Source organism: Stegostoma tigrinum, chromosome 12 (genome assembly GCF_030684315.1).
Source record: "Stegostoma tigrinum isolate sSteTig4 chromosome 12, sSteTig4.hap1, whole genome shotgun sequence".
NCBI lineage: Eukaryota > Metazoa > Chordata > Chondrichthyes > Orectolobiformes > Stegostomatidae > Stegostoma > Stegostoma tigrinum.
In genome coordinates, this window is record NC_081365.1 from 33,174,874 (window position 1) to 33,199,869 (window position 24,996).

At 39.1% G+C, this 24,996-nt stretch overlaps 1 protein-coding gene across 3 annotated transcripts; it reads right to left on the reverse strand.

Annotated features, from left to right (window-relative positions):
- Positions 1–7,745: 7,745 nt before the first annotated feature.
- Positions 7,746–24,703, reverse strand: tagln3b (transgelin 3b). Of its 3 annotated transcripts, XM_048541048.2 has the most exons (6): positions 24,415–24,703; positions 22,821–22,900; positions 18,326–18,514; positions 14,176–14,350; positions 12,683–12,785; positions 7,746–9,028 (listed from the first exon to the last, which is right to left on the reverse strand). In XM_048541048.2, exons 3-6 carry the CDS (start codon positions 18,503–18,505, stop codon positions 8,887–8,889), a joined length of 600 nt encoding a protein of 199 aa, XP_048397005.1. In that variant the 5' UTR covers positions 18,506–18,514; positions 22,821–22,900; positions 24,415–24,703; the 3' UTR covers positions 7,746–8,886. The 3 variants fall into 3 exon arrangements, with proteins under 3 accessions (XP_048397005.1, XP_048397006.1, XP_048397004.1); XM_048541049.2 differs by lacking the exon at positions 22,821–22,900 and having other exon boundaries at positions 24,480–24,703; XM_048541047.2 differs by lacking the exon at positions 22,821–22,900 and having other exon boundaries at positions 24,415–24,700.
- Positions 24,704–24,996: the final 293 nt, after the last annotated feature.

Sequence of the window (24,996 nt, forward strand, 5' to 3'; positions counted from 1 at the left end):
AGTTGTAGACTACGATTGCTGTGTGGATAGTGCCAGGGTTACATAAACTCGGATTACTGTTAGGTGAACAATGAGACAGCTAACACAGCGTTACATTAAACAAGAGAAACCACATATATATTTTGGGCCTGATTAGACAAAGGGTGAGAAATTAGGAGAAACAGCTCAATACTGAAGTTAATACTTATGAATTTATTTCATGTGATTCACATTATTTAGGTTAGACTGGAAGGATTTTTAGCAGCTCAGCAAACAATGAGGGGGCGGGGCAAACCAATTCGGAATGAGGAATTTCTTCATTCGGATGAAGGTGAATCTTTAAAACTATCTGCAATAGGTAGCACTGCAAACTCAGTCAGTGAATAAGTTCCAGTTGCCAAAATCCTGGAAAAAGTGAATATTTCATAATAGTGCAAATGTATCGATCTTCCACAGATGAGGATGTTGTGGTGAAACACTGCCACCGACTGGTGGAGTAGCATATCGTACACGATGCACGGTAATAGCAGAATTGATAAAGTCAGAGTAAGTCATCTGGCATTTCCCATCTATACATATATCATTGTGGACTAGTTTATGTGGTTACTCGATGTTCAGTGCTGAAGTACCCACTTTCATGACAGCACTAATAGAGACTTGCTTGATCGCTCAATGAATCAAGTGATATGGGGAGCAGATGCATAAGTGGAGTGAGGCTGAGAAACAGCATCATTACGCTAAACTCAAGGGATCATAGACTCGGCATCTGCTCTTATTTTTTGTATTGAATAAATCAAAGTTAATTTATCGCTAACATCCAAACCTACCAAGCTAGAAGAATCCACTTGATTATGCTAACAAGTTATACTCAAGTAGAGTGTTTTGTGAAGTACTTGACTATTCTAGAGTCCCACAGCAGCCTACTGGAATATGACTGATTATTGACTGACATCTTATGCATTAGCTAGTAAAGTTATTTTAGAAATGAAAGTGAGCTGAAAAAAAATCGGATTCAAAATTGATCTGGTTAAAATATGGAAATCTGAGATCGATTTTATTTATTTGACTCTCAAGACTGAGAGCAGAGGTTTGAGGAAAAGTCAGCATGGTGGGATTTTGCATTATTGATATTTTTCTTGTAGAAACATGGCACGGACAAAATAGATTGAATGATCTCCTTCTGAGAATCATAAAATTGATATAGTTAGCATCATTGACGTATTAAATACATCTTCAAATGAGCATTATGCCAACATCCATCGTGGCATAAAATCCACAAAGAACAGGCACCCAAATTGTTCCAAGATTGTAATCACGATGATTTACGCAGTACCTTAATCAAATTGCAGATGAGATTGCAAAACGAGGCCTTGGTGAGACAATCATTCCTAGTCAATGGACCTTCAACTGACAACAGATTTTCCTTTTGAAGGGGTAGCTTTGGGGCGTGAAATCCATTATTCAGTGATGAATGATGCAACTGCAGCAATACACTTGTGTGCTGCTGCTTGAGGATCAAGTTCCATGAAGCTGGTCTCTAGTGGACTGGTAAAAGGGTAGGAACACATCTGTTGGTGATCGAGGGAAGCTAATGAATCATCAGAATAGGGTTTCGGTTAACTGGCATCTGGCCTTCAATTAAAAGTCAGCTTTATGCAGTCGGCTCAGAGCAAGACCTCAATTAGACTACTTCCTTTCGGACATTTAATTTCCATTTCAACCGTCCATAGTCAAAGATAAAATACATGGAGATGGTATAAAGTACATTTTCCCCAGCAAATGTCCCAATTTACAATTTAAAATTAAGGCACTTCCATGTTGCCTGGTTTGGCTAAGTACAAACACATGCAAACATTGATTGCACAGCATAGTGTATTTTACAACAGATTTCACTGTTCTATAAAAATGCATGCTGGGTAAATAAAGTGAGGTGCGTATTTTAAAGATTTTGTTTGAATTCACTAGATTTTCCAATCATGCATTCTGCAAAAATACTGCATTGTAAACACATTATGAAAGAGTCAGAGCAAATACAACTTATTTAGCATTTTCAAGTTATTTTTCATGATGGTATATTAGGGACAACAGAAACAATAGAAAAGTCACATTGTAGAAGAGAATTGCAAAGCCATAAAATGTGTTAGTAAGTATATTAATGCATACGTTTTGACAATTTTCCAAATTCAATAGCTTAAAATGTAAAGTCAGTTTCATGCATTTGCAGCATAAAGAACGAGTTTTGTTTTAAAAATTCAGTCAACAGTTTTCAAAAAACTGAAAGCTTGCTGTGTGGAATGCTAGTAACAAGCAATGTATATTTGGGATTAAGGGGAAATGTACAAGACAGCAAATGACTGGGTTAAAAATCAGTTAATTAGAGCTATTGAACAGATTGATTTGCACACTGAAAGTCCTTCTAAAACCTTACGGAATCAGAAGAAACATAAATTCCTTTTCAAATATGCTGTCAAACCAACAGTTTTAAATTTAATTCCATTAAATTTCTTCCTGCAGTTTGGATCCTTTTAAAAATCAGTCCTTTTACAGATTAAAAGGCCATCTGACACACTGGAAATGGAGTACATATTTGCTGAGAGCATAATGATTCTCTCCCAGGAACAGATGTGGTCCCTAGAGCAATGACCAACCTCTTCTGATTATAGTTTTAGTAAGAACAATTAGTATAAACCAATGCTCATACATTTAAGTTCAGTCATGTGTGGGAAATGGAGCGGCGGAAAAAGTAGTAATCAATAATGCTGTACTAAAGATAACTGCTTGCACCATATTTAACATATTGATGGCAAACCTTTTTTAACTGTAGAATCTCCAAGATAGTGTTTATGGAAAGGAAAGTATTTACTAAATCGTCCAAAATGTTTCTTAAACTTTACAATCAAATATACTGGAAATTCTGCAATTCTTCAGCACATCAAGAACATCAAGGACCCTGAGGATACTAAAAACAGACATTCACGTGCAGCAGAAAATCAAGCTTTGAGTTTGAGTGTTTATTTGTAAATCACATGCTCACATCACTAAATGAGCCATCATTTATTGTCTATCCATAGTTCCTTTAAAAAAAGTTACCTGCCTTTTTCAATTAATGCAGCCTTTTGGTGTAGGTCCACCCACAATGCTGTTAAGTAAACACTGAAGGAACAGTGATATATCCTTAAGTTAAGAGTGTGAGTGGCTTGATGGAGAACTTAAGTGATAGTGTTCTCATGCATCTGTTACCTTGGCCTTTTAGAAAGGCCATGAGCTTGGGAGGTGCCACTTAAAGAGCCCTGGTGAATTTCTGTAGTGCATCTTGTTTATGACACAGACTGCTGCCTTGATGAAGTGGTGGAGGTAATGAATATTTGTAGATGTGGCCAATCAGGTAGGCTGCTTTGTCCTGAACTATATCACGCTTCTTGAGTGTTGTGGAGCTGTATGCATCCAAGCAAAGGAGAGTATTCCATCACACTGCTGACATGTGCCTTGTTAATGATGGACAGGTTTTGTGTAGTCAAAAAGTGAGTTACTTATTGCAGTACTCCTAGCTACAAGAGCAGGTCAGAAGCTAAGTGTTTATATGGCTAGCTCAATTCAGTTTCTGGTCAAAAGTAACACCAATGACGTTGGTATAGGGGAATTCAGTGTGTGGTTTAACTATTGCTTAATGAAGAGTCAGGTGGCACCTGTCTAACAACTGCTAGTAGCCACTCAGCAGTGTAAATGCAGACACCTACGGAGACATAAATGGTGCAAAATATTGTGCCACCATCAGTGAATATCCTGAGAATGGAGCTTATGATATTAGAAGGTCATTGAAACAGCCCATGATATTTGTTTTTGTGCTTAAAGTTGTATGGAAAAGTCCAGCAGCACCTGCAAAGGAAAACCACAGTCAACATTTTGGATCTGTTAACCCTTCCTCAGGAGCTCTGAGGAAGAGTTAGCAGATCCAAAAACATTGACTCTGCTTTTTCCTTCACAGGTGCTGCTGGACTTGCTGAGCTTTTCCATACAGTTTTGCTTTTTTGTTCCCGATTTACAGCATCTGCAGTTCTTTTGGTTTTTTTTAAACCGATGATATTCAGATCTATGTTACGATGCTGAGGAATTCTTACACAGATGTTCTGGAAGTGAGAGAATGAGCTGTAACATCCCAAACCATAGCCCCATTACATTGGGTCTTATACCAAGCAGCTGAGAAGTATCAGTGGTTTAACTTTGAGACATCCATTGATGTCACATTTGGCACAAGAGTCTTGAGGGACAGGACAGACAGACAATGCCTGGGGATTCAGGTGGACGTGACAGCGGTGGTAGCCTAGCTTGGTGCCCTGATGCAAATTTGAAAGTGAGGGGTAACAGTATGGAGGATGGTGGCAAGGAGGGCAGATTAGCAGATGCTAAAGAGGAACAAAGAGAGGTTGCCACTTATTGGAAGTTAGACAGAATAGTGAGAACATCTGATAACAGTCATTGCACTTAATTTTGTTTTCTGTTGACTGATATTTAATTAACTTATTTGGACAAAAGATTGAGCTGCTGGACTTCAGAAAGCAGCACTAGGTACAAGCAAGCTGACTTTCGGCTATACAACCGGAATTGATTTTGTACAAGTAGCAGCGAGACCTTAATGCAACTTTTGGGAAAGAACAAAAGACAACTTCTTTCCAAGACTATTCCAACCTGGGTGTAATCTGCAGAAAATATATTTTAAAATTACAGCATTCAACATAATCTTATTCGGATGGTGGAGTAGGTTCATAACTTATTGTTTCAATCCACTGCCACCATCTACCTCTGTATAATTGCTCAATTGCTGCAATTAAAATATCCAAACCTCCAGCCCTGGATAAACCCAATGAAGCATGCAGAACACAGATAAAAGGATTTCAGAGATTCATGATAAAAACCAAAAAGAACTGCAGATGCTAAAAAAAAAATATCAGGAACAAAAACAAAATTGCTGGAAGAGCTCAGGAGGTCTGGCAGCAGCTGTGAAGGAGAAAACAGTTAGCATTTGGGCGTCTGGTCACCAGACCTGAAACATTAACAGTTCTCCTTCAGCTGCTGCCCAACTGGAGTTTCTCCAGCAATTTTGTTTGTGTCAGAGATTCATAATTCTGGGTGCAGAAGCTTCTGCACTGTTGCCAGTATGAACAACCTCAAATCAAGTACCAACATGGTCAAGCTCTTTAAGAATCTGGAAAGTTTCTGTTGGATTACTTTTCATTCTTCTGAATCTGAAGATTTTAGTCCCAACTTTCTCAGCCTCTCACAGGGTGAGGAAATTATCCAAGAGAACCAATTTTTCTGGTGTTACAGCAAAGGATAAAAGTGTACAGGAGAACTGCAATAGGCCAAAATTGGATTACCCAGAACCCTAGGAGTGAAGTTGTCAGCCATTCCCAGTGGCAGACCAAAAAAACCACACACAGAAGGATGCCTGTGAAAAGTCAAACTTCTGACTGGTCACTCCAGATTTGGTTGCAACAAGCTTGGCTATCAACTGAAATGGAGTTGAACAATATTTCATGTTGGAATCATGGTCAAAACATCAGGCCTCAAACCCAGCACGAGGTTTAGCACCTCCAGCTTTGTATAGCACCAATACAAAGCTCAACATTTAGGCTACACAAGAGGATTTGAATGAATATTACCACAAAAGCAAAGATAAGGCAAACAAACTTAGAGCTCCCTGGATTTAGGACAAGATAAAATTTAGCAGAGAATTCAAAACCATTTACTACCCTTTTAGGAGAAATTCCTTTGTATCCCAGTTTTAAGAGACCCCAGAAAAGTAAATGCTGAAGTCTAATGGCAAATTAATAGTAAAAACAGTGGTTAAAAAAGGTCAGAGCAAAGCAATAAAAAAGGAACCAAAATCAAGTATACAGATGGAAGTACTGGACTTGGCTGGAGGCATTAAAATTACTCTAGTCTTACTAAGAGGAAAAGTTACTTTTGACATGGCAAGTGGAGGAAACTGGCACTAGAAGGGTTCCAGATTCAAAGCATCAGATAAGATGTTGCTATTTTCAGTTGAAAGGGCACCCAAACAAAAAGAATACATCCCAAAAAGAAAGGATCTGGGAATGGATAATCACAGATACATTGCTGGGAAGACAAGATTATGACCAATCAGGACAATACCATTGGACTGGGGTTTGTCCCTTTAGAAAAAGGTTGCAAGGAGAAGCCCAGTGGTTTTTGGCCACAGTTTAGCTTAATTGGGGAACCAATTAGGATAGAATGAACAACCACATGGACAATTAGGAGCTAGGGAGAACCAACACAGGTCCCATGAAAAATTCATGTTTAACACTTTGACTTCCAAGTTGGTTACAAAAGGGTTAATGCTGTTGTGCACATGCACTTCTGAAGAGCAAACAATGCAATAATACAGACTAGAATAAAGTTCAGGCTGTGGAATAAATGGAACAGCATCAGATTTAAAAAAACAAAAAAGTCAGTAAATGGTTATGAAGAGTTTATTTTCCCCAGGGTGGAGGAAAGTTCAAATTAGAGTCCCCTACAGTTGGCACTGCAACCCTTTCCCTGAATTTATGTTAAATGATCAGGATCTTCAAACTTGGGTACGTTTTAAAGTTTGAGGGTAATGCAATTGGTTCTAGGACCCACTGTACAAAGACATTTGTACAGGAAATATCTATAAAATCACTTATAAGCAAAGGGCTTGGGTGCTTTCAGCAGACAGAAGAAAAAAGTTTGTGATAATACATAGATGTTAGCCAGATACAATATTGTTCTACATTTATTCTAAAGAGATTGGTGGCACATCTCAATCTCTCCTCCACCACCACCCCCTCTCCCCCCCCCCCAAAAAAAAAAGCTAATGTGGCCATTTTGACCTGGTTTTCACTTCAAACTGAGCAAAGCTTGGAAACAAAGATGGAATCAAAGAATCATCACAGCAAAGGGATGGACTGAAAGCTCATTGTGCTAGAGAGAGCTGGTGTGCATTCAATCCAGTTAACCCCATTTAAAATGGTCTTAAAGTGGGCTGCTAAGTGCTTTCTAGGCTGGTAGAAAGATAGACTGCAAATTAGTCAAGTAATAGAATTATCTGCTTGATGGGGTTTCACCTTTGGTCATCTTCAGTGCGATCACATATCCAGTTGTGGAGAAACATTTGTGCCTGTTAGAATCAGTCAGCAATGCAGAAATTTTACTTCATTAAATCAAGGCACTTAATCCTTGCTGTTACATCATTCTAACCCACCTTCAAAGTTCAAACACCACAGACGTAACATAAAAATGGTTTTATTTCATTAGCATTCTTAGTGTCACATTTGCTGACTACCATAATTTTTTTCTAGACATGGAAGGCTTAATTTGTGGAAATTAGAAGTTGAACATTCACTAGTTTACAGAACTACAGACACAGATTTCACTTATAAAGCAGGCGCAGTGTTGAGTGCTTGGCAAGAAATACAAGACAACAGCAACTTTGGTTGTGACAGTAAACTTGGAAAAAGTCCCCAGGCATATCATGTCACATGTACAATTTGTCACACTGACATGTTTAAAACCCTTCTTGGAAAAATCTAACCTTAGGGAAAATTCAAAGGAGGCAGACAGGTTGATATTTTTCTAATTAGACAGTAATGATATTGGCAATTCTGCTGGCGGTCAAGGAAGACTAGAATCTTAAGTTGTTGAAACACTGTTTAATAGACAACAATGCTGGCTTATTACGTTCTATCTTGTTGGCCAGCATTGGACTTAACTGAAGCAACAAAGTGTACTGGACATCAAATTTATTAGTTTTTGAACTAATACAAAAAATGCTCTGTATTCCATTGGAAAGTTCAAACAATTAATTTTCAACAGTTGGTTAACTGGTCACATACAATCAAGGTGCTAACTTGTAAATTTCAAAGCAAAAAAGTTTAGAACAAGTTGTGAATTAGCTCTGAAGAGAATAAATGTTTGTAACTTTGATTTCCATAAGACCTTGGAATTGGGACATTAAAACCAGCTGTTTAACTTGAGTCAATGCTTATCTAAATGTTAAAAAAGCAGATTCCAACTTTTGGGAAAATCTAACATGATAAAGTATACAAATGCAAACTAAAGACAAAATGTAACCCTACAGGTTAGTGCACAGTTAAGTGTAGAAATGAACTGAAGCAATTCATTAGCACCCTTGTGTACAAGAGATAAAGCTGAGTTAATGCCAGAGGAATATTTATATAATTAGAATGGCTAAATTATGTTTGATGATCTTTTACATAGCCTACACTGACAAAATAGTGACTCAGTTACATTTCAGATATCACTTTTCAAAAAAATGTGCCTATTCCCATTTTCCTCATGAACCCAAAAGCAGAACTACTCCAGAAAATACTATTCTTGCATTTAACTGCTCAACCATTAGAGACTGGCTAGTCAGTTTCCTTGTGATCTGAATCCTCAAGGTCAGTCAATAACTGGTCCTCATTTATTCAGGTACATGAGGTCCTCGGAGTGATAGGATATCCAGTTTGGTAGTTTACTAGGTATTAAGTAGCATATCACTTGATCAAATTGTAGCATCATAAACTCCTCTAAGCTACCAATTGTGGATCAAGTGATGTTTAAGTTCAATTTTGGTCTTCACCAAAAAAATTTCCCCCACCATCCGTTGTCAGTCAACAGGTAAAATTGTAGAACAGGTCATGGTCAGCTTAGACTGGTGGAAACAACTTGATTAATACTGCAAATTTCAATCATTACGATTTTTACACAGCCAGAATCATTTAAAAAGAAAAGCCCACAAAAATTGAGGCGGAAGCAAGCATCTTGCTTGGTGATGCTTCAGAAGGCAGTAGTTAAGTTCTGCTAAAAAAGTTCCTTTAAGTATCAGTCCATTTGCTTTGATGCTTCCCACCACAGGATGGTATTTCACATGATCTGACGAGGCATACCATAACCAGTCATACCAGACTGGGAGGCTCCTTTGTTACTGCCCATCTGCAAACCTATAACACTTTGTCCCTTTCGTAGCTGCTCATCTGAAAATGCTCGCTTGTTACCCTGAGCTTTCCTGTTAGAAACAAGTAGTAATTACTACATACCAGGTAACAGAAAATGTTAAAAAAGGCATTGTTTCATATTTAAATGAAATTGACATGTATCTTGAATATAACCAAAAGCATTCAGAGGGGGGCAGCACCAACAAGTATGACTGAAGACCATGCAAGTATCTTTGGAGGAGTGCTATTGACATCATGAATTCAAAAGTGATGTGCTTCACAGGAGGGCTCACGGGACTTCTCCCACCATTGTTCGATTTTTTAACAACAATCCTTTCATAGCCTTATTTTTTTTAAGCATAGAGGGAATTTGATTGTGGTGCAACAATATTACTTGGTCTGGAGAACAGTAATTAGGAAACCTCTGTGGGCCAGTAATAACTATTTTCTTTAAGTTAGAGGTAAGATCTGTTCAAGCATTTGTTTTTCCTTCAAATCCATTAAATCACTAGGGGGCTTTAGTGCCAGGTGACATGTTTCTCCCAAAAGAAAGTGGGAGATCAGGGAAGTTTGAACCTCCCCAACAACTACATTTACAGGTGACACTTCTAGTTGCTGCTCTTGGAATACAGCAACATACAGGTGTTTTTGGATGGGTGTTCAGGAATGTGGTCACACCAAGTGTTCAGCAAGATTCTAGGTAACAACACATCCCTGCTAATTTGAAGAGGACCAATTAATTCCTACTGATTCCTGTCAGTTTGCCATCCATCTCAGCACACTTCTCCCCACCCCAACCAATCCTATGCACTTCAACCTCCTCTTATGCAGAACTTTGTCAAATGCTTTGACAGTCTAAATATAAAATCATTGCCCGGTTCCCTCTTGAAGCTCTAACCAGTTGACTTGACATGAAATTCCAACAGTTAGGCTGAAAATTGGAAAGCAGGATCCCTAGGATTGTAATCTCAGGATTACTCCCCTTGCCACATGCTAGTGAGACCAGATGAAGACAGAACAACTGGATACATGGCTAAAGGAGCTGGTGTAGAAGAGGGATTCAAATATCTGGATCAGGAGAGTGAAAGAAGGAAGGTTGTACCTAAACTGCTGAGCAAGGAAATGACCTGAGCGCTTTTGTTTCTGCCACTCAGGCATGTTTAAACTCTTGCATGGCAAGGGTGGGAACCTGAGCAGAAGGTAGAGGTTGATAGGTTGAGCAAGCAGGGCTAGCTGAATGAATGAACAAGATGAGACCTTAAAAAGACAAGGAGAAATAATAACGAGATAGAGCATACAGCAAAAGTTAGAGTTCTTTATACAAAGAGTTCAAGGAACAAGCTAAATTAGCAGCAGTATGATATAGTAGCCAGGAGGGATACAGAAAAGCAGTTGAGGGGGGCATAGGTTAGTGTCAGATTAGAAACAGAATTCTATCGTGAGGGAGGACATAACAAAGGTAACACTAGATCAATTATTAAAACAGAGGCCAGTGTGAAAGATCCTCTTATTGCAAGGAGAAAAAACGTGTTAGCAAGTTAACAAGAACTAGAATTAGGCCATCTGGCCCCTTGAGCCTGCCCTACTATTTAATAAGGTCATGGCTGATCTTTGAGACTCCGCTCCACTTACCTACCCACTCACCATAACCCTTAATTCCTTCACTGTTCAAAAATTTATCTAACCTTGCTGAATTTTTTAAGGCAAGGCAGCTTCAACTGCTTCCGAGCAGGGAATTCCACAGATTCACAACCCTTTGTGTGAAGAAGTTCCTCCTGACCTCAGTCCTACATCTGCTTCTCTGGTCCTTGTTTCACCTGCTAGTGGAAACAATCTCCTGCCTCCACTTTATAGAAACATAAGACTATGAAGGGAATAGGTAAGATCTCCCTTCATTCTTCCAAATTCCAATGGCTATAATCCCAGCCTACTCAGTCTCCTCAATCCAACCCTCAACTCTGAATCACCTCTAGTGCCAGTATATTACTTCTCAGTTAAGGAGACCAAAACTGCCTAGTACTAAGGTGTGGCCTCACTAGGACCCTATACAGCTGCAGCTTAGTGTCCCAGTTTTAAAAACTCCATCCCTTGAGCAATGGCAGACAAAGTTCTATTTGTCCTTTTAATTACCTGCTGCACCTGCAATCCTACTTTTAGTGATTTCATGCACAAGGACACCCACGTCCCCACACACAGCGGCATGCTGCAATTTTTAGCCATTTAAAACAGTCCATTTTGCTGTTATTCTACCAAAATGGATGACCTCACACTTAACATTGTACTCATCTGCCAGACCTTTGCCCACTCACTACATATATCCCTTGCAGACTGTCTTCTGCACATTTTGCTCTTCCACTCATCTTCGTGTCATCTGCAAATTTTGACACACCACACAGTCCCCAATTCCAAATCATCTATGTAAATTGCAAACAATTGAAGTCCTAACACTGATCCCTGAGGCACACTGACTGCCAACTAGAAAAAACACCCATTTACCACTAGTCAACGCCAATACATTACCTGTAATACCATGCAACTTTATCTTATGTAGCAGCCTTTGGTGTGGCACCTTGGAAAATGCCTTCTGGAAATCCAGATACACCACATCCACAGGCTCCCCACTGAGGACATTACTTACATGATGGACAAAGAATTCAAAATTAGTTAAACATGATCTACCCTTCATGAACCCATGCTGGGTATTCCCAATGGGACAATTTATATCCTGATGTCTTGCTGTGGCTTCCTTAGTGATTCAAGCATTTTCCCCACTACCAAAGCCAAGCTAACTGGCCTAAAAAAGTTAGCTGCTTTTTGTTTGCTTCCTTTTTTAAAAAGGAGTGGCATCACATTGGCCACTTTCTAATCAGCAGGAACCAGTGAATTTTGGTAACTAATTCCCAGTGCATTTGCCATTCTCCTCACCAAAAACCAAACTTGGTGCCCTGGGATGCATTTCATTAGGGATGGGAGACTTGTCTGCCTTTAGCCCCATTAGCTTGCCCAGCACTGCTTCCTTAGTGATAATAGTTTCTAGGTCCTCACCTGCTATAAGCCTCTTGGCCATTAGTTTTCAGCATGTTATTTGTGTCTTCCACTGCGAAGACAGACACAAAATAACTGTTTAATGTCTCAGCTATTTCCTCATTCCCAGTTGTTAACTTGGCCTTCTCATCCTCTAAAGGACCAATGTTTACTTTTGCCACTCATGATTTACATATTTATAGAAACTTTTGTTGTGTGTGTATTCTGAGCTGTTTTGTAAAGAAAAGATTGTGTAACTTTGTGGCTGTTGGCCTTAAGATTTCCCAGTCTACTAGTTTCCCCACTACTTTATCACCACACCCCCCACCCGGCCATCTGATACTTTCCTTTATTTCTGTAGGCAATGGCTGGTTTGTTTCCTACAGTTCTTCCTTATCACGAATATACTTCTGAGCACTGAAAAATAGTTTTGAAAGTAACCCACTGTTCCTCAATTGACCCACCATAGTTTTTGCCCCCATTCTACTTTAGCTAACTCCCTCATAGTCTACTTTAAGCACAGGACAGGTACTGGATTTAACCTTCATGCATCATCTGTATTTTAAATTCAATCACACTGATCGCCCTTTCTGGCAGGACCCCTAACCACAAGATCATTAATATTCCTGTCTCATTACACAGGGTCCGTTACATTAGAGTCAATAGAATGGTTTGGATTTGAACCAATTTAGAACACTTACCTATGGAACCAGTTGGGATCACCACAATAATACCCATCATCTTTAGTAACTGCTACACTACCCAAAGCCATTAGAGTTCTTTGAACTGCAGCCAAATCTTTTCCTAAAGAAAGAAAGAAGGTCATTTTTTTTTAAAAAGGTATGAGCTTAACTGAAGAACTGAAATTCCAGACAAATGCCAGGGCATTAGGGTATGTATTTGAGGAAAATGTTAGTGTTAAGTCAGAATGCATTTAAAAATGAAAAGGCAATTAACAAGCCCAATTTAAAAATTATTTCTTTTAAGCTACACTAAGCATTCTTTCCATTTCAAGTTTAAAAATCACTTCCAAAATGTTTTCAAGCAAGCAGTTTGTTCATTATGTTCAGTCTACCCAAAGAAAATAATTAACCATGGTGGGTTATCAGTTTAGATTGAAAAAAGTGATAGATGAAATCAAGTTACAATTACTTACAGGCTTACAAATATGGCACAAATGTTTGGACCAAATAGTCAGGGGGTTGGCAAAAACCTTCTAGGGCAGTAGAAAGCAGTGTTTCCACATTAGGTGAAGGGAATGTAACAGAGAAGCAAATTTTAAAAAAAGGTGAATGAGAGGTTTAGGAGGGATTAGAGGGAAAACCCTTTTCCACCCAGAGAATGGTGGGAGTAAGGAATAGTATTTTGAGGCAAGAAGCCACACAAATGCACTTGGGCAAGCATTTGAAGTGTCATAACATTTATGACTACAGAACTATTATGAACTGTTGTATATATTTTGACAGCACAGACTTGATGAGCCAAAAAAAGAAAGAATCATGCAGCACACGTGAGACTACGATTTATAAAGTGCTGCACAGAGAGACTGGAACAATCAAGATCTTTAGCATTCCAATTGTCACCTTATTCCTCAAAGTTCCCCTCTTTAGGATGCACAATCACATTACTAGGAACATTGGAAAAACTTGGTATCAGCAACTTGCTGATGCCATTGTAGCATGCAACTTCAGGCATTCACTAATGGGGGGGTGGAGGAGTGTTAAATAGTTGTTTGCATGTCATTGAGTAAAATAATTTAGACCCAATTAATAGTAATAATTGAATTCCCCTTCCCCCACCACAACCAAATCAGCTAAGAGCAAATACCATTAGGAATTAAGATACAAAAAGTCAATTGTCATGATGGGTTTCCCCCCCATGTGATAACAAAAAGAAAGCCACAATACACATTGTACAAAATGGCAGATTGTGCAGCATTGGTTTGATTCAAAGAACTTGCATTTAAGTTTGACAATCATCCATTGGTTATTTAGTTTAAAAAAGTGACCATTTTGATCAAGTTATTAAAACCCATTAAAGACACAGCTAATCATCCCATTGAATTAGGCTTTCCCTAGGAACATTCAAGTGAACCTACCCAAGTCATTTCTGGTTTCCTCCCCAGAAGACACTAAGTCCATAGTCATTTTATAATCAAATTTTAAAAAGTCAGTGAATTATTTGTACTGACTACCTTCCCACAAGTCCACAGTCTGGAAGATATCCATTGTTGCAACACCATAAACTTCAGCAGCCTTCAGAAATTGAGAAATCTGTTCCATCTGTTTAAACGCCATTTCAGATTCCTGGATTTTTTTAATTGGCTCTTCATCTTTTGGATAAAGGCTGTTTATAACTTTACATAATAACTAAGAGAGAAAACATTAGTAACATATCAAACATGATCTGAATTCAGAAGAATATTAAACTTTTCATTTGGTTATTAAAACAGCAATTGAGTGTTATTGATGGAAACAGGCCTCGAAGAGGAGCTAAGCTTTGCTCCCAAACTGAATAAAATAGAAATTTAAGGTAGGGAAAATAGCATTTGTCACTTATGCATATCTACAACATGAGCTTGCCCAAAAGGGAGATTAGATATCAGTGAACTACATGTAAAATTGATGCTTTTCTTCAAATTCACAAGGCAAATGAAGTATCTCCTTACAGCTAGAAAGCTCATTTTAAAGTCAGGCAAAGTACATTTGGTATAGAGATAGTAGGAATTGCCAATGCTGCAGAATCTGAGATAACGAGGTGTAGAGCTGGATGAACACAGCAGGCCAAGCAGCAGGAAGGCTGATGTTGTTTCGGACCTAGACCCTTCTTCAGAGATGGGGGAGGGTGAAGGGTGTGGAGGCAGACGGAAGATGGATTAAAAAAGGAGCAGATAGGTGGAGGGGACACACACACATCAAGGAGGCTGATAGGTAGGAGATGGAGTGGGGGTTGAAGAGAGAGGAAGGACAGATAGGGTAGGGAGGCAGGAATGAGCTGGGCTGGTTTTGGGATGCAGTAGGGGGAAAAAGGGAGATTTTGATGCTTGTGAAATCCATGTTGAGACTAGGGGGCTGCAGGGTTCCCAAGCTAAACATGAGGTGCTGCTCCTGTAACCTTCAGGTGACATTGTTGCAGCATTGGAGGCAGCCCAGGATGGACATGTTGTCCAAGGAGTGGGAGGGGGAGTTGAAGTGGTTTGAGACTGGAGGTGTGTTTGTTGGTCAAGAACTGGATGTAGGTGTTCCACAAAAGCAGTCTCCAAGCCTCCGCTTGGTTTCCCTGATGTAGAGGAGGCCACTTTGGGACGTGGATACAGTATACCACAATAGCAGTGTGCAGGTGGACATCTGATCTAGGGTGGTCTTCTTGGGGCCTTGGATGGCGGGGGGGGGGGGGGGCAAGCGAAGAGAAGGAAGGTGTTAGGAGCAGTACATTTGGTGACAATTGCATCTTTCAAATAACTTTTTTAAAAAAAAAGTTATGGGTGCCCACATGGATCCTTTCTGCTCACCTTCTCCAGCAGATTGTTCCAGTTCTTTTCAGGTCCTCCACTCCATTTTTTCAATAGATTAAGTGGCAATATTTTCCATTTGCTGCACTTATCCACATTTACTTTGCCTCCAATTGTCAACCTTCTCTCATCTTTACATGTTCCACTCAACTCTTTTTGTAGGCTCTGTTTCTGCAGATGTTGTTAACAAATATTCACTGCAAAGGTTACTGCTTTCTACAGCTACCATTCCTCACACCATGTTGAGTGGATTTTTATCTCAAGCCAGTTTCTGTTGCATGCACTCATGCTTAGTCTTAAGATGATTTGTTTCTCTCCCACAATGAAGATCACATCCTGATCTTTCACTGTGGCTGATGACCCTTTAAAAACAGACAGGCATTCTAGTTCTTACACTTATATGTACACCTTAATCTCAGAACAAGAGGATTTCCCCACTTCTAGCTACTCTCCAACCAGTTTAGCAGATTACCACAATTTTTTGCCAAGCATCTCCCTCCCCCACAATTCAGAGACTATTCCCTCTGCAACACCTCATCCCACTGTTATTCAATTGAGCACCATCTGACTATTTCATGCAGAATAGATACATCACCTGTTCTTTTACTGCCTCACTCCACTATCCATGGCCACAAACATTTCCCATGAAGAGCATATTACAGCCATATTTGTACAACAAAAAACAGACCCTTTGGTCCAGCTTGTCCATGCTAACTAGATAGATATGATGAGCTAATCTAGTTCCATATCCTGCTAAACCTTTATTTGTACCCATCCAGATGCCTCCACCACCTCCTCTGATAACTCATTCCATACAAGCACTACTGTGATGTTGCCCCTTTGGTCAATTAATACTGCTTTAAGTGTAGTAGGCTTTATTCACAGTAGAAACCTAGCCATCTAAACTAAAAAGCAACGGACAATGAATACATGGGAATATTAACTCCAAATTCTCCAAGCTAGCCATCATCTTGACTTGGAACTATAATCATTGCTTCACTGTACTAGGAATTCCCTCCCTAACAGATTTGTTGGTAGAAATACAGCAAACGCATGGATGGTTTAAGAAGGCAGCTCACCACTATCACCACCTGCCCAAGGGAAATTAGGGATGGCAACAAATGCTGACCTAATCAGCAATGCTCAGTTGAAAGAAAGAATAAGAAAACTCCAATGCGTTTGTATTGGGAGTGGATCACACTGCTGGATTTGCCAAAGTTCTGATGAAACTTAAGCATGAGTCCTCATCTGATCTCAGGAACCTCAAACTGAACCCTGGCATCTCATGGCTGATCAGAACAAGTTTTGTTTGTTGCACTACCAATATTTATCCCTCAGATCAATTTGATCATCCTAGTGCTATTTTTGCAGTTTTGTTGTATGCATATGAAGTCTCCCACCAGTGACTAGATAACATTGCCTCAGTGTTTTACTGCCATCAGAAGCAATGCTGAAAGAGGTAGCCCGAAAATGCATGTTTTACTCCTAAACATTCACTCACACCAATAATTAGATACTTTTCTTTACACATCAACCTGATGAGCCAAATATCTGAGGACAACTCATATAATTCAAACTGTTTTAAAGTGTCTTAAAAAAGGGACAAATTCTCCTTGCCATTGCAACCAATTTGCACACCCAAAAGAGTGTATTGTTTTAGTCAGGAAATTTGAAGTAACTCCATCTTGATGTAGCATTCCTTCCTACTCTAGTAGAGAGAGGGATCTAAAACTATTCTATAGGTGCTGTTTGACCCCAGAAGCGTTTAGTACTTTTGTCCAAGCTAAATTGCACAAATAGGGAATAGCAATATTTTGACTAATCATTTGTATCTTGATAAGTCTAAGGGTTACAACAGCATCACCTCCAAGCCCAATTCACTCCTCAACTAGCATCCAGACCCAGGGAAAGCAGAGGAGCAGGAAAGCTTGATGTTTCACGTTGAGCAATGTCAAGATGTCCTGCTGTGTTCATCTAGCTTCACACTTCAGATTCTCCAGCATCAGCAATCCAGACTAGGGAGACATTGTTTTTCCTCTTACCTAACCCAGGTAAGTGAGGACAAAATGCATTTACTTCTGTATTTCTTGTACAGGTTAGAATTGGTCATTTCTGTTCTTAAGTTTGCATCTACATAAGTTTCAAGTCAAGCATGCTGTTTAGTGTATCATGAGGTCAGGGAGTTAACTTATGAAGTGTTATCACTGAATAAACTGGACTTGTTCAAGTCCTACAAATTTAAAACACCAAACTTGAAATGCCAGTCTAGACTTTGACCAGCTACTCAGAAGTCAGTGTTACAACTGAAATCTTACCACAAAGATGCTTTTATTTGAAGTCATTTTTTCCCCCCCAGCATTTCCTTTAGGTGTACTTACCTGGACAACCTCCCAAAAAGCTTCTTCCAATGGGTACTACAGAATTTGTCATTTCCAATACAAGCCAAATGTCAGACAAATCATTGATTTGTGGCCTCTGCAATCCTGTATCAGTTACAATTAGGTTTTACTTATGTCTTTAAAACTTCCACAATTTACTTACACGAACCAAGTAATTAGAAAGGTTTGTATAAGCTCTCTAGGCTTATTCCACAACAGTTAAAGCACATCAGCATCTGCCAACCTCTCATCTACAGAGATGTTTTTACAAAGATCACTCCATGTGGAGAGACTGTTACTTAAGTCAAAGTGGCAAACACTTAAGCCCCGATATCAATTAAGTGATAGTAACAATGGAGTTATTCATTTGAACTAAACTACATCTTGTCTTTGCATTGTGCTTGACAGCATTTACAAAATATAGTTCATTGAGAATGATGAGTTAAATTACTTACAACACCATTCATCAGCCACTTTTGAAAGTGTACTTTTCCAGGATCTGGACGATTTACATTCCCACCACATTGTGCAATGATCCAAGCTACTAATCGTTCTTCTAATTCAGAATCATATTTTTGTTCAATCTTTTGCTCAACTTCTCTGCTCAGGCCATAGCTTGGTCCTCTATTGGCCATTTCTGAAGTCTAGAAATACAAGTGATTTAATATTTACAGCATCTCTGTACACAAACACACCAATACATTACATATTTACACCATATGCATGCACAGCACAAAATACAGGGCCATGGTATGATGAAAGTGTTGGCTTCCCCACATTGAGGGAGTCAGATCATGGTTTAAAAAAGCCACCAAGCTTTAGGATAAGAAAAAAGCAGTAACCCCAAAGACCAGCATCCAATTTAGATAATTTTTGGTAGTAGCATTAAAGCTAAATTATATTTAATAGTCATGCTTGCAGCCAAATCTATTATGGACAAAGCACCTAAGGCTGCAATATTTTCCATAAATTTCCTTCAAGGTCATCCTCAAAAATTATACAAATGTTACAATTCCCTTTACAGGGATTTTTGAAAGAAGCACAGCCAATTTAAAACATTCATTTTCCCCACAAAATAATTTCATCTGTAGGGAATTTTTATAGGCCAGCATAATTTCAGGTGTTGGCTTCGGAATTGAATAGCGAATACAAGAAAGTTTGTATCAGCCCCCAAAGATGATTGCATTTAGTCTGGATTTTGCAGTTTAAGAGGAGAATAACAAATAACTTATAATACTTCCCAATTGAATAGTAAAGCAAGTATAGGTACAGGAAAAATGTTTGTAGCCTTAATTTTCAGCTGATTCACCAAAAAGCCATTTCAATAAGTTGCAAGTAATGAACTGGCAAAATTTTTACAGAATGAGAAACAAGTCTGAGGACAAGGTTGAAATAAGGCAGGAAACAAGTCAGGACTGCTTGGCAGTCAGTGAAAAAGCTGCACTGTGATAAATATCAACTGAAACATACTAAAATATAAACTGTTCTGAAAGGCCTAGGCCCAAAACATCAGCTTTTGTGCTAAGATGCTGCTTGGCCTGCTGTGTTCATCCAGGTCCACACTATCTCTCTCTTCCTCCACAAATGCTACCAGACTTACTGAGTCTTTCCAGCATTTTACCTTTTTTGGAAAATTTTAAAAGCAGAAAGTGCTGAAAATGCAAAGAATGGACTAGGTATAGACACATGAAAGTGCAGAGGCACAAAAGAAAGCTTGTGGCAAGTGGTTAATTAACTCTTCAAAAAGGAAAAAAAGTGAACAGCAGGGGCTGTGAAATTATGCTGCTTTTATAACTGTTTAAGTGGAGAAAGGTTAAATCTCAACACAGCCTGAAGGCAAGAAGACTAGCAAGCAGGTTACAGAAAACCTGACATTGGCAACCCAAAGTCTCAACCCCAAAAATCACTTGTTACTGTTATTAGACTAAAGCATTTTCTTCCAATCGCCCCATTTGGCTATATTACTATTGGTGCTAAATTATTTAGAGTCAAATCACTTTCCTTGGCACCCCCATGAAGCCATATTGAAAATTTGCAACAATCTCCTTTTGAAAAAAGGATGCTGGGTCAGTTGAAGTTTCAGGCTGAGCTCAATAGATTTATTAGACGTAGGTAGAGGAGTTTGGACCGAATTCCAAGTAAAATGAAAGTTGCAGAAGGGAACAGCCATGAATTAACAGAACAGTAGAAAAAGGTTCAAAGGCTGAAACAGAAACACTGGGCTATTTCTGTTTTTAAATTTGTGAAGTTATCACCTTTAAAACTGTCACTGTCAAATGCAATTCTCAAAATACAGCCAGTTTAACTTAAACACAAGTGGTTTTCCAGAAACAATATGCAGCTACAATAGAAACTTAGCTTGGGGCTAAGTTGCTGCATTTTAATCCAACACACCCCCATGTAATACTAGATTCTGAAGGGTCTGTTCTGCACCCTGACACTATCAAAATTATTCAAAAGCCAAACCCAAAAAACCCAAAGCATTTGAATGGTTGGATCAATATTTGTTGGCTGAATGGGACATTCAGAACAGGCTGCTAAACATAACAGCATGCATTTGTTCATTTCTGGATCAGCAATGGGAACTCAATGCATTTAATGTGATTTGGCGATTGCAAAAAGACAAAACAAACAAATAAACAATCTCCAAATGAACACTTACCCTAGCAAGGAAACCATTAAATCTTGAAATATAAGTGTAAAATTCAGTATAAAACCATGGCTTGTGGAGGTAGGCCATTCAGCCCAGCAAGTCTGCTCTGCCATTCAATGTGATCATGGCTAATCAGAATCTATAACACCACATTCCTACCCTTTTACTATAACCCTTAATTCCTTTATTCTCAGGTTTTGCTGACATATGATCCAGCCTCACTGTTAAAGAATTCCATTGATTACCCTCAAGAAATGCCTCATCTGTAACTTAGATGTGGGACCCCTCACTCAGGGTTATGCCCTCCTGTGCTAGACTATCACAAGGGAAAGACAGCAGCCTGTCTCCATTCTCTTAAATCAGTAAAGATTACCTCATTTTCCTAAACTCCAATACCCAGGATCAACTAGTGAACCCTTATTTGGACTCCCTCCAGAGAGAGTACTTTTGCCTCCCTAGACAAGGGGATCAAAACTGTTCACAATATTCCATCTGTGGTCTGACTGGTGCCTTGTACAGTTTTAGCAGAGCTTTCAGTTTAAATACTACATTTCCTTGAATGAAGTGGCCAACATTCTGTTTGCCTTGCCTATCAACCAAACCCAAATACTAGCTTTTCACATGATTTATGCACAAGGACTCCCAAATTGTTTTGCATTGTAGTTATCTGCATTTAAGTGATATTTTGTACCAGAGTGCATTATCTCAGATTTTTCCCAGATAATGTTGCACCTTCTAAGGTTTTGCTCACTTGCTGAACTTGTCTATAATCCCACTGCAGACTCACCTTCACTTGCCTTCTCACCTATTCTAGTGAGCCATAAGCTTAGCTGTAGCATATTCACCCTCCTCATGCAAATTTCTCAGTTGTGGCCCCAGCACCAATCCCTGGGGCACACCACTACTTACAGGTCACTATCCCAAGAATGCCCTTTATCCTGACCCTATTAGTTAGCCAATCATCCATCAATACTAATATGCTAGCATCCCCCACCAGTAATAACAGCACCTTATCAAAGGCCTTCTGGAAATCCAAATATTAAAACAGTGCTTCTTATTTATCTATGCAACTTATTACCTCAAAAAAGTGGTGTTAGACAGGCACAATTTTCCCTTCAGAAAGCCACACAAAGTAAAACAGACTCAGTGCTTTGCTATTATTTCCTTTTATAATAGACTTACATTTACCGAATAACAGATGTTAAGCTTGCTGGTGTTTTTTGCCTCCTTCCTTTTAAGGAAGGTACAATATGGGCAATTTTCCAATCCTCAGGTACTTCTCCAGAATTAAGGATTCTTGGAAAATTATTATATATCCAGTATCTTTGTAGTTACTTTTAATATCCTTAGATGCACCCCATCAAGCCCAAGAAGCCTCGAGTTCCATTGGATTCCTAGTACTTTTTGGTCCAGTGATAGCTATTATATTTATTTCTTCTGCCTTCTCCCCACACCACCCAAAAATAAAAACCAAACTTGATTTGGTATTTTTGAAGTGTTATTAGTGTCTTCTACCACAAAGAAAGCAATTTATTCAGCTTCTGTATTTCCTGGATCCCCATTATTTCCCCAGCCTCATTCTCTAATGAGAACATTCACACTGGTCTCCTTTTTATATACACTTGAAGCTCTTACTATCAACTTTGATAGTAATTTAGTTTCTCACTTCCTCCACACCACAGGCCTCTTGTTGGTTTTTTTAAAAAACTCCCAATCCTCTGGGCTGCCATTAATCTTTACCTTTTTGTACTTTTGATAATATCCTTCCTTTTCCTGGCTAACCATGGTTGGCTTATCCCACTCCCAGAATCCTCCTTTCACATGGTGAGGAGATTGGCACTGCAGGCTGCATTATTTTTCCCCTCAAATTGTCTTTACCACTAAACTGCTTTCTAATCCACTCCAAGTAACTCCACCATCATTTACATTATTCACCTTTTAAGTTTAGCAGAGTTGTTTCTCACTCATTTCCCCAAATTTTTACAATCACTTTCCTAGACAGAATTTTCCCCCCCCTTAAAATTGTTTAGTTAAACCTACTTCATTGCACATCCCTGATCCAAAATAGCCCCATTCGGATCCATAAAAAAAAGCTTTCCAGAGAGCAATACAAGTTCTCTCATGGCTACTTTTGCCAATCTACATTGAAAAAGGTTAAATCATGCATGATAAGCATACTGCCATTTACATGCCATCTACCTCCTGATTTATTCTTTATTCTACCATATAGCTACTGTTAGAGACCCTCTAAACCACCTAAAAGTGCCTTCTTCCTTACCTCCACCGATTTCACCTACCTTCCAATCCAAGGTCACCTCTTGCCATCCTGATCATTCCATCTCAGTGAAGTTACTCTACCATTTCCCTCCCACTTGGCCTTTCGAAAAAAGGGGAAAATACATACGCCAAATATTTCAGTTCCCAGCTTTGATTTTGTAAAGCTGTACTTGCGAGATTACAAAGTAACTGAATTAATGGCATGACTGAAAGCCCATAATTTGTTTTCTTCCAAACACTGTGCATTCAAGTAAATAACCAATTTTTATTTTGTACTTTTCCCCTTGCCCCACCATTTACTGCTAGTTTCCTATATTTGTACACACCATTCCTTCCTCCTCCCTCAGAGGATTATACCATGAGTTGCTCTGTAAAACTACCAAATCCTTTTGCATTCTAAGTCTACTTTCAACCCTTCTACAAACCCCAAAACAAAAACAGTTCACATTCTTAAGTGAAAGATTCACTAGGACATTGATCCTGACTGTTCAAGTGAAACCCATGCATTGGAACAGTTGACTTTTCTAAAGTGAAAGTACCAGTGCCCTAAAAATTAGTTATAATTGTTAATACAAAATATCATTTCTGGCTTTGCACAGGTTTGAAAAGTAACCTTAAAAATCCAGTGCTAAAAATTTCAAATACTGTCAGTCATCTGATTTAATCCAAAAAAAGTGGTCATTCAAACTCAAGCAAGTGAGTTGAGGATTGGGAATCAAAGTCTGAAATTCTAATTCGCGTGCAGGTATAGCTTTGAGAGAAAGTAAGCTCCAGCTGTACACTATTAGTGCCAATTAAGTCATGCAGCTTTGGTGCAGGACAGACATTTTACACAAATTTAAGAGACCAAGTCAGTAAGTGCCACTGACGTTAGGCAATATTCAGTGCATAAGAGGCCTATTATCAGCAATATTTGGTCTATCATACTGTAACATTACTGAAATAACTAACCAATAACAGGCCATTTTAGCCCTCACTACCCCCCACCCCCTCATTTCGAGATCACCAAATTCCACTACACCCTCCCCCAAAAATCAGATATTACTCTGTCAGACCACATACTGATTTTTTTTTCCTCCACGCATTGATCGAAATGCCAACGTTTGTGGGGAAAGGGAGAGATCAGACGTTGTGCTATAATTTTCCCCCTTAACTGTCACCGGGGCTTCAAAAAGCTGTGTACATACACGATCAAAGTGACTAGCATCTACGACGTCATTTCAACACTAAAGCTTTTTTAAAAAAAAAGTTTCCATTTGAAATATTTACACACACGCAAGTTAAGGGAGCGCATGGTCAGCACCGACGAACGGGACATCAGCCAGCGCGGGATTATCCCAGAAAGCGAAAAATAGCTAATCGACAAATGAGACCATCTCCATGTATTTAAGACTTCTGCAAGAGTTCGTGCAATTATTCGATTTGCGTTGAAAACAGCGGAGTGCAAACGTCCTAGTATCGCTACAAGACACGTTCATGAATTAGTTACAGAGTATTACTCTATCTTCATAATGACTGGCTTCTCTCACACAACTGCATTTTAAAAGCAACATTGCGCCCCATCTCATTTTCCCTTTCCAGGATAATTTTAATTTTTCCTCCGCTCCTACTAACCTGAAACAGAGACGTGCACAAATCCACAGGACTAACAAATATGAAGACTAGGGAGAGGCACAGACCTCAGGAACCAGCTGCGTGAGACAGAAAGAGAGCTGTTAAAAGGAGCTCAGCCTAGGAGACCTCAGAAGAGCCAGTTATGGTGTGGAATAGACACACCCAAGGGGCTCACTGATTGATCAGACACACACAGTTCTGATGCGGGATGCAGCTGATTGTGATAATGCGGCTCCTGTTCCGGTTGCGTTTCTCCCCCGCCCCAGCCCGATGGCGAGTGGACAAAATTAAAGCCGTGACCTTCATCACAAGCCTGCACGTTGTCCCGTCACCAGCAATCAGTCAAGGTAACCTGAATAAACAAATCTGAATTGGGTTTGGGAAGCAACGTGGAGCACCACCTTTGGTGTTTAAGATAGATGTTTCGTTCAGAGTATTGTGCTTTCAAGGTTTCATTTTAAAAATATAATCCAGCAAATTAACAGTGAACTCCATTAATAATTCAAATATTGCGCTTGAGATAATTAATTGTTCTCAATTTGACATAAATGTCAATTATTTATTAATCCAAAATGTCAATAC

Coding starts and splice junctions, on each gene's coding strand:
- tagln3b (XM_048541049.2), bottom strand. CDS start 18,505: ATGGCCAATAGAGGACCAAGCTATGGCCTGAGCAGAGAAGTTGAGCAA. Junction 12,786..14,175: donor GACTGTGGACTTGTGGGAAG/GTAGTCAGTACA, acceptor TTCTTTCTTTAG/GAAAAGATTTGGCTGCAGTT. Junction 9,029..12,682: donor GATCCCAACTGGTTCCATAG/GTAAGTGTTCTA, acceptor TGTTTCTAACAG/GAAAGCTCAGGGTAACAAGC.